Genomic DNA, 18,782 nt, shown 5'->3' with positions numbered 1-18,782 from the left:
ATTTGGGAGGAGTGTTTACAAACTGACATCTAAATTATAGCGTAATAATAAAGCTGTGCAGTATTTGTGGGCTACATGCAAAAGCATGTATGAGCAATGTCTGAAGCGGCCAGCGGGCACGCGCATCGCTGGTCGCTTCCGACCAAAATATGCCCAATGCATGCATGATGCATGCGCAATTTGCAAGCGATTGAACGATAACTACGTCGTTATCGTGCAATCGCTTGGTTAAATTGCTAAGTGGATACCCCCCTTTACAGTCAATCATGTGAAAGATGAATTTATTGTATAACACTATTTGTGTTTTTAATATACATAGACCCTGCTCCAATTGGCTTGTTTGCATTGCCTAACATCCTGACAGTGGTTGGTCTAAGGGCCTGATTCAGAGACTAGAGAGAGATTTCTCTCTCAACTAATCATCTTGTTGAAACCATGCTGCACTGCAGGTGGGGCAGATTTAAAATGTCCAGAGAGATTTAGATTTGGAGGAGTGTTTCCAAATCAAACTGACATCTAAATTGTAGAGTAATAATAAAGCTGTGCATTATTTGTGAGCTACATGCTAAAGCAGCCAGTATTTACCCCACATGTAAAAAAATGTATGTATTTACACCCCTTGCATTGCAATATTGTTTGTTCAGATTCACAGTTGAGAGAGATATCTCACTCTATTCCCAACTCTGAATCAGGCCCTATGTGCGGTGTAATGTGGATAAGATTGTGCAACTGGTGAGTAATATTTCATGTGGGTGCCTATATGTGTTTTTTTTTCTGTGGGTGCATATTGTGTGTTTTTTTCGTGTTGGTCTGTGTTTTTTTTTTTTTTATGTGGAGCCCATGGGCCCCATTTCACAATGAGACATAACCCCTTTAGCACTCACTAAAAGGGTTATGTCTTCCTTTCAGTATTTAACAAAAAGCGCAAAGCTTAGCTTATTGCTGTTTGTAAATGTACCGCTTACTAGCAATACGGTCCCCATTACACATACCTCCATTTCGTCCATATTTAATAGGGGCCCCCACATTTTTGTTTCCCAGGGGCCCCCACAGACCTTAATCCGGCCCTGATTATTCTTATTAGAGTTCCATTGGTGATGGTGATGTCTCTTTTCTAGTATCTGCTTGATCTGTATCCATGCAAACTGGGCTGTTACTCTTAGTAAGATGCAGGGACATGGGTCCCATTTAGTTATGCAAGCAGTATTTACTGGAAAGGGATCCCTTACAGTAAATACCTCATAGGCTACAATGGCCTAAAGCCATCTAAAGATGGAGTTAGCTAATGAGGCCAAGCTCTAAAAAGCTAAGCTATTAATAGCTTGGTAAATAGGCCTGATACTAAAAGAAATGCTGAAATCATGAGAAAACAGCCGCTTTGGAAGCATTGTGTGCATTTTTTTAGTATGATAAATAGGCCCATTTAAAAGAAGTGGCTGCCATAGTATAAATAGTTTTTATAGATGTACCTTCGAATCAGACCCTTAATATCCAATAACAGGTTCTCATTAACAAGTATAAATGGAGAATATACTTTACTATTATTTGGTTAAATGCATTTTGTTTCACCTTCAATAAAACTTTCTTTAATTGACCAATTACCTTTAAAAGACTAAAAATGCATTTAGTTCACTTTGGAAAGTAAAATATTCAAGTATTGTTTGGTAATTAGATACCTATATTTTGCTCACAGTAAGAAGTGCTATCTTAAATCATTAATCCTTGCAGTTTCCAATACTGGATGGCCTTTTTGCCTCTGGGAACAGAGCTTAAGGCAAAATTTATTTAGAAAGTACTGTTCTAAGCTTATTTTTCACTTCATGTCTTCTTCAGTTCAACCTTACAGTTCATTTTAAAGTAGATGTATTAATTAGAAGTTTAGTTCATTCATAGACAAAACAATATATAACTAACATAAGTTTTCTTTTGTTATTACTAAAGCTTTTTTCATTTACTGCATGAAAAACTGCCAGATGAGTCATGACAAGTTATCCCTAAGACTTGAACAGCTTACAATATATTCAATTAGTTCCCACTTCATTAAAATGTATTCCAATCTATACAATGAATATTTGTACAATAAACATAAGTATATTGTATATATAAAAGTAACTTAAATACTTCTGTGTGGATGCTATCGTTGTTATTTTTGTTGCATAATTATTTTGTTCGTAGCCAGATCTACCCATGGGTCAGAGAGTTCTCTTGCTCAGAATTGATCTTTTATAGTGCAAGTAATGCAAAGTAAAATATATACAATGTATAACAGGGCACTCTAACTTCCTACTACTACTAAAAAACAAAATTGATGGTAGATGGTTGCCACAAAAGCAATGCTAAAATCTTTCTTTATACGTATGAATACCAACAAAAGCAACACTCACTTTACCATCTTATTTAAATAATAAATTCCCCATCGCCTGATGAGTGGTCTCTCCTAACAGTGCAGGGTAAATCATCAACCATAGTCATAATTAAATAATGACACAGAGACTTATATAAGGGGAAAGGAAGGTCAGCTTTATTTAATTTTAAACTATTAAACTATTTAATGTATAACTGAACTAACTAATAGAATAAGAAAGAAAGACAGACAAAGTATGGTGGCGCAGAAAGAACGGCCCCACAATGCAAGATCACCATCTGCATACTCACATCGATCTTCTAAATGGGAGGTGAGCAGCCAGCCCATTACCACGCCCAAGGTATCCACCTTCCACCCCAATGACACGACGTGAGGCCCACCTGGTTAGGTGGTTGCCGCTGACCCCAGTAGGGTAAAATCAGCCTAAGCCATGTATTGGAAGGGAGAGCACCTCAAGCTCCAAAGATAGATGGCGACTACTACCGTTCTTTCCCTCCACAAGAAAAGCTGACACCAATCAACTCAATGAATAAGGGAGGGAGGGCGGGAAACAGCCGACCAGAGAAATTTCTATAAAATTGCTGCCAAGCAGCAACTCTGAAATAGCACTGACCCACCCTCTGCCAATCCTATAGGCTAACCAAACCTAACCCAACCCAACAACACTACCTCACTAAACAACTAGCCCCTTCTTGTCTAGAGGCCGACACCCACAGGCTCAGGTGTTTACTTTAACTCCTTGCATATGAAATGCACTCCGTCCTAAGAATAGAACACATGGAGAGGTAAATAAACTAAATGGCCAGTGGTGCAGAAAACACAGCAAAAAACTGAGAATTTGATGGCAGATAAGAACCAGTTGGACTTGTCTGCCCCTTTTTAACCTTAAGGTAACCTTAAAGCCTATTTGATCCTTAGTTCTTTGTAAGGATATCCTTATGTATATCCTGAATTGCTCTATTTTATTAGCCTATACACCTGTGATGGGAAGCTATGCCACTAATCCACTACCCTTTCTGTTATGTAATATTTCCTCAAATTTCCCCTGAACCTACTGTACTTCAGTGCATGTCATCATGTTCTAATACTCCTCTTCCTTTGAAGATTTTTTCCCTCTTGTGCCTTGTTAAAATCCTTGAAAAACTTGAACGTTTCTATTATGTCCCCCCTTTCCCTTCTCTGCTCAAAACTATACATATTGATATATTTTAGTCTTTCTGGGTATGTTTTGTGAATTAGGCCATGCACCATTTTAGTTGCCCTTCTTTGTACAGTCTCTAATGTATTTATATCCAGTATTTTAGATGGGGCCCTACCAATGACCTATGCATTGACATTATTACTTCTTTCTTTCTGCCACTGATTCCTCTCCCTATGTTTGATTAAACTTACTCAGTTCTCACCAACCTTGGGTAAACAAGGACTCTCATTATTTTAACTTTATCAACTAAACAACGATCCCAAAAAGGGTGGTATTCAAATCCCCAGTAAGAGTTACATAAAATTTTATAATCCAGCCTAATGTAGGGGAGAGTGTCCATTATAATTTCCAGTGCAAATTATAATTTCCAGGGCTGCTTGTTGTGATTTCCTGTCCCAACAAAAGGAAAACACCAAAGGAACAGACCAAAATGGGAGCTGTATTTACCAACCAACAAAAGATATCTCAGCCCTGCAAATACTGCTTTAATTAGCCAATCCCAAGCCTACACCCATTCATCACACAGAAATGCTGAACTCTTTACAAACCAGCCTTATTACATGACATCCAGATTCAACCTAATTGTTTTATTGCTATCAGACTTCTGCTACATCAAAAACGCTTACAAGTGAGAGTGTGAATAATTCAAGCCCCCTTGTCCTCACAGATCTCTGAGTTGTTTAATGACAAACTAAGAATGCATTTTGGGAAAGGTATTGTATTTAGTGGGCTTGAGCCATAAAGATGCAAATAGGCAGTACTTATTCATGACTCCCCTTTTCCTCTACTGACCTCTCCCTCTCTCTTGCCACTCATATCTCCAACTGTCTCTCTGCTATTTCTTCCCAGATGCCCAATTTCTTAAACTTAACATGTCTAAGACTAAACTGATCATCTTAATACCCACCCAAAAGCACCACAATCTCCTCTAACACCCAAGTGTGCTGTCTTGGAATTATTCTTGAATCCTACCTCTTCTTTAAACCACATAGCACATGCTGCTCCCTACTTCTGGAGCTATCTCCCTCTCCCTATCATACGCACCTCCTCTCTACAAAGCTTCAAATGGGATCTCAAAATCAAGCAATCTAGCTCTACTTCTAACCCACTGCCCCATGTTCCTTGCTCACTGTCTCTCCCATCTGTGTCATCTCTGTCCTTATATCCCTCCCCTTTAGAATATAAGTTCTCAGGAGCAGGGCCCTCTTCCCTCATGTGCTTTTCATTCTCTTACTTACAGTATAGTATCATGTACTCTATACTCCCTACAATGGCAAATAACCCTTAGTTTCTGCTGCCCTGCTGCTTACTTGAGTATTATAAACACTGATTCAGCAATGTTTATAAACCATGTCCTTGTCCTGCAATGTTTTGTACTGTAAGTCACTTGTTTCTTATCTTGCTCATTCTGTTTATGTACTAATGACTCCTTGTAGCTCCAAATAAATAATGACTAATTTGTGTATTACTCTAGACAGAAAGTGAACATCACAGCTAGTCTTGATGACATAGGTTAATGGAACTTCCTAAAAGGCATAAACCACAAAGAATTGTAGCTTCGCTAATGGATGCTGACAATGAATGCTTACTTTTAATAGGAAATAGGGTGTCCTGTGTAAAGCTTATAATCACTAATCATATAAATCTAATATCAATTAATTGCTGTTGATTTGGATTTATTGTGGAATGATAAAGACAGAGGAGGTCATTCAGACCCGCTCACTTGATGCATTTGCTCGCACCCAGCATATGCAAATTTGTCTAAGTGATGGCTGGGCAGGCAATCACATGGCAAGGCATTAGTATGCCCATTATGTCTTGGCGTGCGATCACTTTGTGTATGCAGACACCCACCAGCCAGTCATAAGATGCCCACTTGCATACAACATCTCCTGGAAGTGCATGAAACAATGGTAAATCGAGCACCATCGTGTGTGCTCGCAGCGCTATAGGTTGACTATACCTTGCCGCAAGCACTGCGATCACTTCAGTGTGAAATACAACCAGGTGACATGTACTATGACGCTGCCTGTTAATTATGCATACCTGAAACGGCATTGAAACACTCAGGCACACCTGCTTTTGTACCTCCACTCCCCCATTTCTAGTGGCCTGCCCCTGTTACCCCCCACAAACGGCTTCTCCTGTCACTCATTCAGCTGGGCTGTCTATGCCGGGTGAGTGAGCGCTTCCCAATCTTTTGCAGTGGTTTGCACACACGCATTGCGATGAATACGCAAGCCCAGATTGCAATTATTGGCCAGCTACGAGTGATCGCATCCTAGCGAGAGGGTCTAAATCAACTCCAGAGTTCTAGATCTCAGATTAGGCTTGATTATAGGTACAATACAATGTCAGTTTTTTATTATTTTTTTATTGCTCAAACAAAAAATCACAATAAAAAAATTTTTTGGCAAAGTTTTTTTGCAGGGTTCATTTCCAAAGTTACAATAATTGGGCCAAAATAAAAGATTTATGAAATGTAGAACACAAAATTAAAAACAATTCACAAGAAAGGAGAGGGAAGTTTTGACCAGAAAGGAATATGAGCCAAGCACAGAAGGAGTGTGGGAAAAGTCGCCATTGCTTTCACCGTTTTTTCACCCGTTTGGCTGGGGGAGGGAGGGCGCCAGACCGGGACCGGGATGTCATCAGGCTTGCCTGTCCAGAGGCAGATGTTGTGGCCTCTGGACTAGGCACAGGGCTAGGCACATTTGGAGGATTGGCTGATGTTGTGCCAGAGGTGGAGGATCCTGATGTTCCGGCAGGAAGGGAGGTCAGCTCCACCATGTGCTGGCGAACGAGCTGCTCCAGGGCATTGGCGATGCAGATGTTGGCCCTGGTATTTTCTGCCAGGACCTGACCAATGGTCACATTGGCCGCAGCATTTTGCTCCAGGGCCTCAGCCACCCGTAGCAGACTGGCGTCCATCCTCTGCAGAATCTCCATATGGAAATCCGATTTGAAATTGAGTTCTGTGACGAGGGCCACTGCCTGCGAGGGGGATTGCCCTGGACTGGCTTCTGCAGGGTCCTCAGCCGGATGTACTGGTTCCTCCCCTGCAGAGCCAGCAGAAATTCGGCGGCCAAGGCTCCCCTCTGGAGCAGACTCATCCGCCTGTGTCTCTGTTTGGAAAAATGAGAAAAGACTCACATTAGAATCTACATATTGGCACACTAACATTTCAGAGTTGGTGACATCACAAGATTTACCTGGGACAACATGAGGAGCCGCAAAGTCTGGCATGTCCGTATCCATGTTGGACACACCAAACACCTCCACAGGCTGCACACACCCCTGTGCCAGCTCTTCTAAATCCGTCAACTCCAATGACACAGGGGTGGGACCCCCACCTGTCCCCCTTGCATGCCTAGCCCTGTCCGCGAGTTTTTGCTTTAGGCGATATTTGAAGTCGCCCCATCTGTGGGATAAAATGGAAACCATTATCCTTTTGTTTAAAATGGTGTTTGTTTTTAGGGGGGGCAAGTGTTTACTTACCGCCGTTTGACATCCCGGGCTAGACGGACATAATCACCCACCCTATTGACAGCAACGGCTACCTCTTCCCACATTCTCCACTTCTGGCTTGTACTCATATTCCTGTCTGCCTGTGGCAGGATGTCCACACACTTCTGAATCAAAACCTCCATCTCCTTTCTTGTGAAATGTGGCTGCCTTTTTTTTTGCAGCTTTGGCCGGAATACTGGGCCCAGCAGCCTCTTCCATGTCATCCTCCTCACCTATTTGTGTAAATATTCAGATTTCTCTAATTCACAACTTGCCCAATCTTATGTTTCAAATTAATCATTGAGACAAAATGCATGAAAGACTTACCGCCTGACTCTTGTCCATTGTTTCCCTGGTCTGTAGCCATGTCTGAGGTCCAAACAAGAAATACACCAGAATTTAAATGTGTTTTCGTGACGTATTTATACATGCGTCCTTATTTTGCGGCCGCATCATTGATTGTGCGTTCCTATGATCCCTCCTTAATTTGTGCGGGAAACGAAACACTATTTATGGCTTTGGTGTGTCTCGAGTCGAGGTGGCGTTTTTGGATTGTTGGAGATTACCTTGGTTGGAGTTTCTTGTTTGCGGATAAAGGAGTTGGCGTTTGGAGTTTATTTTGTTTGCTAGATTTGCGTTTTTATTTTCCGTTCGCTTTTTTTTTTTTTTTGGGCCTCGTTTCTTGATTTGGTAAGTTTTGTGAAGTCTAACTTTGGTTCAATTGGTGTCTCATTGTGTTTCTTCTTGTTTTTAATTTTTGGATCCATAATTTCATCTCTTTTAGCTTTTTTTTAATTTCGGACCCAAAGACCTTTTGATTTGGAATCTTATATATTTGATCTTGGTAAGTCCATTTTTATCTTGTATTTGCGAACTAATTAGCGCATTTTTCTCTGTTTGTATAGTGACTTGTATTTGCGAACTAATTAGCGCATTTTTCTCTGTTTGTATAGTGACTTGTATTTGTGAAATAATTAGCGCATTTTTCTCTGTTTGTATAGTGACTTGTATTTGCGAAATAATTAGCGCATTTTTCTCTGTTTGTTTATTAACCTGTATTGGCGAATTAATTAGCGCATTTTTCTCTGTTTGTTTATTAACTTGTTTTGGCGAACTAATTAGCGCATTTTTAAATGCTTATTAATCCTGTAAAATTGTTTGTGGTTGCCCTTTCGCTTTTTTGGCTTACATTTCAACCCATTTTGATGTACTGTGTGCAATGTCGTTTTGCTCTTTGGCCAAATGTGTGTTTCGCCTATTTTATGTTTTGTCTAGCACAAAATTTAGAAACATAAATGCACAGACTAAACTTTTTCAAATTATTTTTGGGATTAATTTCAGTTTGGACGTATCATGACAATACCCCGGCATGTAAGCAGCAATGGATGGTATCATCAAGCTAAGTTGTTCTTAATTTTCTTTTGGGGTGGGTCCAAAGCCTTACATTCAAATCTTGCCATTTCAGGTTGATCTTGGGCGGATTGTTCTGGCCATGCTCCCAGAAGCCGACCAACCTCAATCTCGTCCCAGGCGTAGGCATCGTAGGCGTGCAAGGCCCCAGATATTTCGAACACGTGTCACCCTTTTTGGAATGCCCGATGATGAGGTTTTAAGATGCTACCGTCTTCCTCCCAAAATCATCATAGACACTCTCTCATTAATAGAGAGTGATCTTGAGCGGCAAATTGACAGTCCAACAGCAATACCACCACTTACGCAATTTATGGCGGTGTTACATTTCTGTGCCTCAGGATCATTTCAAACAACGGTGGGAATAGTGGCGGGCATCTCACAATCCTCCTTTTCCAGGATCCTGAGGGCAGTGATGGAGGCACTTTTCAAGCACCTCCATCATTTTATTAAAATGCCTTTGGATATGGGTGCCCTTAGTATGGCCAAGGCCAATTTTTACCAAATAGCTGGCTTCCCACACATCATAGGGGTTGTGGATGGTACTCACATACCACTTCAGCCTCCAGCACGGCTGGAGGCAATATTTCGCAACCGTAAACACTATCACTCCCTGAATGTAATGGTGGTATGTGATGCCTCCCTCCAGATCCTGTCCCTGAATGCAAAATTACCAGGAAGTGCACATGACTCCTTCGTCATCCGGCAATCAGGGATATGGCACAAATTAAACAACCTACAAGCTGGTGATGCGTGGCTTCTGGGTAAGTGGAGACCTTTAGTACATAACAATGTTAAGCTTGATACACAGTGATCCTGATGATGACTACTTCCTGCTACCCTTCAAAAACATTTATGTGGAAACTTCTGGAATATATTCTGACACCAATATTGCAACGCCATATTTTTGAAATCATGTGGGCATGGACCTTCGTCAACCAGTTCTTGATTTGTTGTGTGTTTGTTTCGTGTTTTTGGTATGTGGTGTATTTCTGATTATCACTGTGTGTTTTGTTTGTGAGTGACCACTTTGTATTTTGATTTCTGTTGTGAATAAATATTTGGAGAGTGTAATTTGTTTCCTTTTTGGGCACGTTAGAAGCAAGTGTAAACAAGCTCCCAAACGTTAATTTTACCTAAGGGGTAACCCAGTAATGAAGCAAGTGGAGCTAAAATGTAATATGTTTTTGGGGTACTAACCAACACACCAAGGAATCCTGAACAATTTGTTGCCTTCGTAAGATTGTCCTAAGCAGTTTGGCCACCAAATAGGAACCTGAAAAATGTTGTAAACTATCATGTTGGCCACCCCAAAAAAGGAAAATGACATTGGTACTGGGAGGTGTTTCTTGTGCCTGTTTGCATTCAAAATACAACACACAATCTGTAGTGAGATTCTGTGGCAATCCTTGCTTGAAGAGTCTACTTATGTCAGTGTAAAGAATCTTGGATTTACTAAAAACGCATGAGACAGAGCTTGAATTAAAACTGATTTATTAGGAAACAATTAGAAAAAAAAATAAAAAAAAAACTAATTCCTAAGGAGGACCAACAGATGGTCAAGGCCCTGCAGAAGCCCGGTGACCTGCTCCCGCATACAGGCCACACAATGACAGATTTCTGCCCGACGCCTCTGTTCCTCTGTGGGTGACAAAAGTTTGGGGATTAATAAATCTATAATGAAGCAACATTCTAAAAAAACACAAAACAAGCAAACCAAAACTTAAAAGCTTGTGGCCAAAAAAAACATTACACGGATAAAACCCAGCACCCCAAAATGTCCTAGGCCAAAAATACAAGGGCCCTAAAAAAATGCACACAGGTGTGATATGTGTATGGTGACATCAGCAGGAACAGGTAAAGACAACCCCCAAAAATACCCTAAGGCGACAGAAAGCCAACAAAAATGGGGATGACACATGATTACATACAAACAGTTTGTGGTGCCCAAAATAAAATTAAAAAACATACCGTTCTCCAAAACGCCAGAGCCAGAAGCCACTCCCTGGACCACCTCAGAGGTGGCTACATTCCCCAAACCTAGGGGCAGGGTGTTTGACGAATCCTGGGAGGGGGTATTTGGAGGAGGGACGGATGGTGGAGAGGGGGAATTGGGCTGGAGGGGAAGTAGACCTGAAATCTCGGCCACAGGGTCTGGGGAGGAGGGGGTAATTGAGGAATTGGGGGTTGGAGAGAGGGGCCGGGACCGGCGTCTTGTCTGGCGATGACGCCGTAGTCTTTGCTGTGCCCCTAAAAAATGAAAAAAATATTGTGGTTAGTTTCAACAGGAATCCAAAATAAAAAAATAAAAAAAATAAAAAATACAATGACTAAATAGGACAGACATGAAAACATGCACATGCAGATATGATAACAATGACTCAATAGGACAGACATGAAAACATGCACATGCAGATATGACTACAATGACTCAATAGGACAGACATGAAAACATGCACATGCAGATATGACTACAATGACTCAATAGGACAGACATGAAAACAAGCACATGCAGATATGACTACAATGACTCAATAGGACAGACATGAAAACATGCACACGCAGTTAGGGCCCACAAGATAAACTTGAAAACCACAGTCCAGAAAACTTACTTTCCGCAATCTGCATGCGAAAGCATGCCAGCAAGCGGGGCGTAAGCCGGTGCAGGTCCGACCACCTGCGCTCCAGCTGGCCAATATGTCGGCGTGAGCCGAAGGAGCACAGGCGGCGACGTACCTCCGCATATGCGGAACGCTTTCGACTATTTGAGATGGGTGGAGGCGGACTGGTGATCCGCCTGTCCATCACCTCCGTCAGCACCAGCAGTTCGCGCCTGGTGAATGCGGCGGATCTCATGATGGCAATGGTGTTTTTTTGGCTAAATATTTTTAATAAAGCACCCCAAAAAAATTTGATTGGCTAATGTATTTGGGAAATTAACAGGACAAATTATATTGGTTAGTGTATGAGTCATGTGTTCGACAGGGCCACAAATCTCTTGAGAGTTATGATAGGCTTGATGCAGTGACATGCGTAAGCAAATTTAAATAAAGAAATGAACCACAGAAAATTTGTGGGGATACAAACAAATAGAACAATTGTTTAATTGGGGCTAACATGTCTTTTGAACAATAAAAGCGAAGGTTTCAGCCGTACGTATTCTGCGAGCAAACACAAACACGGACAAGATTAAAGTTTATTGCATTGTGTTGAAAAAAAAAAAATGAAGCTATTTGATACATTGATTGGCATGATATGATTGAGGGAGGTAGGCTGAAAAAACGAGCAGGTAATCGGAATCTGACAGTCGCACTTCCGGTTTGTACTTGTGCGTGCGTTCCCTTCAAGCCATTTTGGGGATGTACGCTCGCTATTTGGCACGCTCGTTAGATAGAGGAGTGGTCGGCTGAGTTTGGGGCGGATTTTTTGCTGCGTACGAAAATACGAGCGAGTTCTTGAATTTAAATATTTTTTTACGTACGCCGAACGTACGTACGCCCAATTGCGAGTGGGTCTGAATCAGGGCCATAGTCTTGCTGTGCCAATCAGTGCATGTGTTTGTAAACAAAGGTACAAAATAGGCCCAGCGTAATAACAAAGCAGCAAGGCATCCCTCTATGGAGTTTTGTCATTATATGGAGACACAAAAACAAAATGCTATTGATCACAAGATTCCAATGTTAAATGTTCCTATCTATAATTTATTAGGTGCCATTTGTTCTGTACAATGTAGAAGGAGTTAACAGAATTCCAGTAACACATCCTACACTTTTCTTTTCTAGACTCAAGATTCATAATTGTGTTGAGCAGTTTCTGCTTTAGAATGTTCGTGCAACAAGGAAATACTGCGCTCCAAAACCTATGCTGGGACACTGATATAGCACACGTCAATTGGAAATAATATTAGTAATTTATTAATACAAAATAAAAATGAATAGCAGCACATAAACAAGATGAAATTAAATATAACTGACAATATACATAGGCATAGCAATTCACAGATGGTATAACCAACACATAGAGTTGATCAGGCTATTATGTTGTAAAAATAAATAATGAAAAAATAAAATAAATGGAATAAAATTAACTATAAATAGTGAATTGGTTGTTGAATGAACAAAAATTTAAAAACTGTTAAAAGAGGCTTATCCAGATTTATTAAGCCAGTAGGAGATACAAATGGAGATGTTGTATCCAAAGTACTGATACAGATTGGTATCTAAACAACAGTTTCCCCAGAGATCTTATTCAGAGAATAATTTGTATGTAACAATTCTCCAATAACTTTTGCATTTAGCAAGGACCCGACATGCAAATGTATGAGGATGGTTAATTCATTTGTCTGCATCAAGCCACAGGAAAATTAAGGCCCTGATTCAGAGCCGGACGCTCTGACCAGAGCACTCGCTCTGAATCAGGGCCCACCTCCATAAATATGGAGCGTCCTCCTGGACGCTCGTATAGCTGTGGGTCACCACCCACAGCATATACGAGCGTGCAGGATGATGGTCGCGATGGTCTTGACCATCGCGACCATCGCCACTCCGAGTAGAAGCCTGCGGTTGAGTTTCTCAACCGCAAGGCCAGGAGTGATTTTGGCTCTATCAGAGCCAAAATCACTCCCACTGACATCACTAGTGATGTCAGTGGGGCCGGCTTCTGATGGTAGGCGTTCCCTTGGGAACGCCTCCATCTGGGAGGCACGCCCCCGGCACGCCCACCAAAGGGGGCGTGCTGTCAATCAACATAGACAGCACGCCCCCTTTGATCAGACACTACGAGCGAAGGAAAGTCCTTCGCTCATCGCGTCTCGCGCATGCGCACGACGGAGCTCCCTCCATCGTGCGTATGCGCAGTGCAGACCATCGACCCACTTGCAAGCGGACAGCCGCTCGCGAGTGGGTCTGAATCAGGGCCTAAGTCTCTTGAACAACTGCTGTATAGACAAGTCCCGTAAACTTTTTTGAGTCACTCACACATACTCACCTAGTATCCGAAGTAAGCCATTGTATCATTGATGTAACCACAAGATTAACCTCAATTAATCTTGCGGCTATGATGTAGCAGTTCCCACAATAGACGTCTATGGGGATTTTTCACCATAAACGTCTATGGGACACACAGGCTGGCCGCATTCAGCTAATCAGGGAGCTGCTCCGACGGAGATGCTCCCTGGTTGTCTGGCGGTCCCTTCACTGACTGGGCACACGTGTGCCCTGGTCATTTACGCGGAGAAAAGGTATGTGTACACACATACCTTTGCTGTGTCTGGCATGGATCGGGGTTTTTTTGTTTTTTTATTTTAACCCCTGGATTACCTACTTGCAGAAGAGGATGTGATCGACGCATAGGAGAGGTGAGTATGGATTTTTTTTTCCAGGTACACCCCTATGGATTACTTCGGATACTAGGTGAGTATGTGTGAGTGTGAGTGTGCATATATGTTTTATTAAAATTATACTTTCACGGTGTATGTTTGTTTATTTACATATTTCTTTAGTTGTGAAACTACAAGTGCCAGCGGGCCCGTAATGCCCCGCATGTTGGTATTTGTGGTTCTCCATATGCCAGCATGCAGGGGAGGCTTGCTGGTACTTGTGGTTCTACAAATAAAGACAATATTGAAAATGTAATTTTACACTTTATACTAACACTATCAACCCGGCACCCACCGCCCTAGGGTGCCGGGGATAGTCCCGGGCTATCAGTCTAGACCTGGGGTGCCCTGGAGAGGGGTACCCCTTTATTGGGGGGGTACCCAACTCCCCAGGGATCCCCGGTCTGGACTGAATAGCGGTCAGGAGTAATGCTTTGGCCAGGGAAACCGGTGAAAGGTTTTCCCTGGCTGTGGCATTATCCCCCCACTAGAAAGAGTTCGGTGCTGGTTCTGGAATTTTCGGGGGACCCCTACTCGTTTTGTCCCCTGATTTTCCAGAACCAGGACCAGCTCAACAAAGCCCTGTGCTAGTTCTTAATATACAGGGGCCCCCTACGCATTTTGGCCCCTGTATTATTAGAACCAACACAGGTTTTATAAAGCCCGGGACTGGTTATGCTTTTGGGGAGGGGGTGCACAAAATTTTTTTTTTATTTAAAACCATTTAACATAAGTACACACAGAAACATGTACATATCTCATGGATATGTGCATGTTTCTGTGTTAATCTGACCTGCTCAGGATGTACTCGCTAGCCTGAAGCAGGTCTATTACTTGGGGACTTTTGGTAAACTTTTTTTTGCGAGTCTGAAACAGACTCTCTATTACATTGGGCGAGTTGATTGTTTTCAATGTGAAAACATCTGGATGCGAGTTTGAGAATGGAGAGTTTTAGTAACTCTGAAAAATGCGAGTTTTAGTGAACAGACACCCTATTACATTGGAGAGTTGTGAAAAATTGCGAGTTTAGCACCAAACTCGCAATTTACCAAAACAGACACCCTATTACATTTGGCCCTATGTGTTGGTCCCACAATATCAACCGCAACCCTCTCAAAGGGCTCAGATATGATGGGAAGGGAAATGAGAGGAGCCCACCCCACATCACCAGACTTCCCAACTATCTGGCAAGCATGGCATGAGCGACAGTAATCGTCTGCCTCCTTCCCCATGCCAGGCCAGTAGAACTTATGTTTCAACCGGTCTCTGGTTCGTCTCACCCCCAAATGTCCTGCTAAGGGGATCTCGTGTGCTATTTTCAGGAGCTCAGTTCTGTAGATCTGAGGGATTACAAGCTGCCTTTCAGCACCCTCAGCTGTGACCCATTCTCTATATAAGAGTCCATTTTCCATAAAAATTCTCTCTGATTTACCCTCCGGGCCTGCCTCGCTGATTCTCCCCCTCACAGCTTCCAAACTGGGGTCTGTCTGCTGTTCTGCTTTGAAAGCAGCACTTCTCATTAGCTGATCAGGGTGAGGAGACAAAATGTGATTTCTGTCCTCCCCTATCCCAGACTCTGTGCTGACAGCTTCAGCAGGAGAGGAGGAGGGGGGCTGAGGGGGATGAATCTCTAGTGACACACTCTCCCCAGGTGCAGGGGTTACCTCACAGTTACTCTGGGCTGTGGCTCTCCTGGTCATTACTGCTAATACAGGGATGGCATCGTTACCTACAGTATTCACTTCAAACCCTGATGATGGTACATTTGCAATATCATCTGCTAACAGTATATTACACAGTTTTTCATTAGGGTAAACCGTTAGACCCATTTCTGACTGACCAGACTCTGGCCTGTGGAACTGCAAAGGGTTATCTGCTAGAACAGCACTTTGTACATCACTGATACAATCACATTCATTAGAACTCATGCTGGGTCGGTCAGCAGGGGTCACCTGGGGGAAAACTGGGTTAGATTGTTCCTTTGCATTATTTACAACATCACTCTCCGATACATATTTAGTATGCATTTTCCCCAAATCACACCCCAACAGCACTGTAGCAGGTAAATTGTCCAGCACCCCAACATCCTGGATACCTCTCCCAACTCCCCAGTCAAGATACACACGAGCCATAGGCACCTCTGGGTGCACCCCACCCACTCCCCGCACTGTAATCGTCTTCCCTGGAATAATATCCTCGGGACCCACTAAGGCTGGGTGGATGAGAGTCAGGTCTGAGCCAGAGTCTAATAGCCCAAGTGCAACTTGGTGTCCTACCTGGACCACTTCTAGATTGTCCCGGGGGTGTCCTTGGGGCCCTTTCACACACAGGATGGCTGGCACAGGTTTCCCTGCCGGGCCACTCACAGGAGCGGGTGTTGATCTTTTCTTCTTGGGGCAATCGACACTGATGTGCCCCAGCTCATTGCATGTAAAACACCTGCGGCCAGTTGCCAAAACAGGTTTTCCCCCTGCCCCCCCAAAAGGTGCAGCAACAGCTGGTTTTGCAGGGTACCGCGGGGGTGATCCTCCAGATCGTCTCTCTCTCCATGCCGCTTGTCCTGGCATCCCCCAGCTCTTCTTCACCACAGAAGCCCGAGTGCTGGTGTACTTGTCTGCCAGGCTGGCAGCCTCCTGAGATGTTTTGGGTTCCCGATCCAGGACCCACTCTTTGACCTCCGCTGGACACAGTGTGAGGAACTGTTCCTTGAGAATAAGGTCCTTTAGTTTGTCAAAGTCCGTCACCTGCAATCCATCAACCCACTGATGCAACAGGGTTGACAATTGTGCTAACAGTCCCGCATAGGTATCAGAGGGACTGCGCTTTGAGTCTCTGAACTTTTGTCGATAAGCCTCAGGGGTGATGTTGAAACGCTGTAACAAGGCTTTTTTAATCGCAGCATAATCACCATCCAGTTCCTGGGGAAGATCTGCAAATGCTTCCAAAGCTTTTCCTCTTAGCCCAGGGGTTAAATAACTCGCCCATTCACTGGGGTCCAGTGCAAACTGTCGGCAAGTCTTTTCAAACCCCCTCAGGAATGTATCGAGGTCGCCATCCTTCTCAAATACAGGAAATTGATCATGCCGGGGCTTTTTCCTACCCGGTTCACAGGTGGCATTCTGTCCGCGGAGTCTGGCCATCTCCAGCTGGAACACGCGCTCAGCCTGGCGCTCCACAGCCTCAGCCTCTCGGACTGCCTTCCGCTCGGCAGCTTCTGCTTCCCTGTCCGCAGACGTTTGGAACTGCTGCATCAGCTGCAGAGTTGTGGCAGCAGAGTCCCCGTCCTTTATATGCCTGGCAGCAGTTTGAAGGAAACTCTCTAGTGCAGACTCACTTGACCCAGCAGAGGTGTCCGACCCCTGCTGTGCATCTGTTGTAAGGTCCAGTACAGATTGCGCCTCTGCAGCAGGGTTGTCCATTGTCTGGCCACCTTCAGCAGCAAGATTCTGATCCGCCACTTGGAGTAATTGGGCCAGTTGATCCTTGTTCTGGCCCTTCCAGGCAATGTTTCTCTCCATACACATGGCCACAAGGTCATCTCTTTTCTGTTGCAGGTACTCTGTGGTCATTCTGGACCTCAAACTAATTGCCAAATAAAATAGAAAAGAAAAACAAGAGAGGAGGGGGGGAACAGAAACTATTTGCTATGTATGTCCGTTTAAAATCTAAACCTTGAGTGTAATTCTCCGATGAATTTATGATGTAGTTTCTCTCAAGAATCACACACCATTAATTCACTTAAGTTCTTGTGATAAAAACAACAATTATCATCATCCCACCGCTTGCCACCAATTTGTCACGACCAGCCGGCCAATTTTCCAGATACCTCAATTTGAGAATCGCCAACTGTGACTTATGGTTACCTCAGCATATGCGGTTACTATAACACGGTTCTGCCACCACCAACGAAGTTAACGGGAGTCGTTAGGTTCTCTGCTCAAATCTCAATTTGCACACTCACTTACATATAGGTACGTAGCTGTGACCTCACAGGCTTGTGAATTCGACAAGAACACGGAGAATACACTGGATTAAGAATGTTTAATCCGAAAAATATTTCCAAGGTTATTGATTACAGAAAAAGGTAGTACAAATATGGACAATACAAATATATCACAAATAGGTTTCAGAAAGTAAAAGGAATTAAAAATGAAAAGAACCCAGAGTCTTTACATCTAGACTCAGTCGTGAAGGAGACACAGGAGCATTGGATTCTGGCCAGTCGTTAGGACTCTCCTTGGGCACAAGAACACTTATCACTGAGGGAGATGCATAGTTATACCCTCACAGCTGCACTAGCCCCCACCTTTGGGTTTTCACTCTTTCATTGCTGTACACTGGGTATTAAGAAATCGGCCACACCCTTCCATATTGTCTATAGGAAGTAGGGGGTCTTGAAACAGTGTGAAGGGGTCTTTAGAAACCAATAAGCAGGTAACATACCCTACATTCCTGTCATCTCCCTCCTAAAGGATTTTATATCCCATGACATGGCTTGACCAGGTCTGACCATCTGCATTAAGGATGTATCTCTCCCCAAACTTTATGGCCTGTAGAGATAAGAGATGGTTATCTAGATGCCTGGTTCCAGGAAGACAAATCTCCTCCAAGCTTTGTATTCCTACAGGTTAAATACAGGGCACTGCCTAGAATCCATGTTGATACACACATTTATATATATATATATATATATTTACATGACATCATTCCTGGCGATTATTCTTGAGATAAACGCCACATACTGTATGCACGTTTTGCTGGGTTTTACACCTTATTTCAACCTAGGTGATATTTCCTTGTATGGAGACAGGCTTCTGTATTATTACCTACTAGTGATTATAGGAATACTATTCCTGTGTACGATTAAAAATTATTGAAAGCATTCCGCAACCTAGATATTTAAGATATGTAATGACATGGAA

General features: G+C 43.0%; 1 protein-coding gene across 1 annotated transcript in view; it reads right to left on the bottom strand.

Moving 5' to 3' along the window:
• Positions 1-17,438, bottom strand: part of LOC148538697 (uncharacterized) — a 105,621-nt gene extending 88,183 nt beyond the window's left edge. Inside the window, exon 1 of the mRNA XM_088452349.1 lies at positions 15,019-17,438. Coding sequence (XP_088308475.1) covers positions 15,019-17,429 — 2,411 coding nt within the window. The 5' untranslated portion in view covers positions 17,430-17,438. The remainder of the gene's footprint in view (positions 1-15,018) is intronic.
• Between the last annotated feature and the right edge of the window lie 1,344 nt (positions 17,439-18,782).

Source organism: Taudactylus pleione, unplaced genomic scaffold (genome assembly GCF_031769625.1).
Source record: "Taudactylus pleione unplaced genomic scaffold, aTauple2 ptg000037l, whole genome shotgun sequence".
In the NCBI taxonomy this organism is placed as follows: Eukaryota; Metazoa; Chordata; class Amphibia; order Anura; family Myobatrachidae; genus Taudactylus; species Taudactylus pleione.
This window is presented reverse-complemented; position numbering and strand designations above follow the sequence as displayed.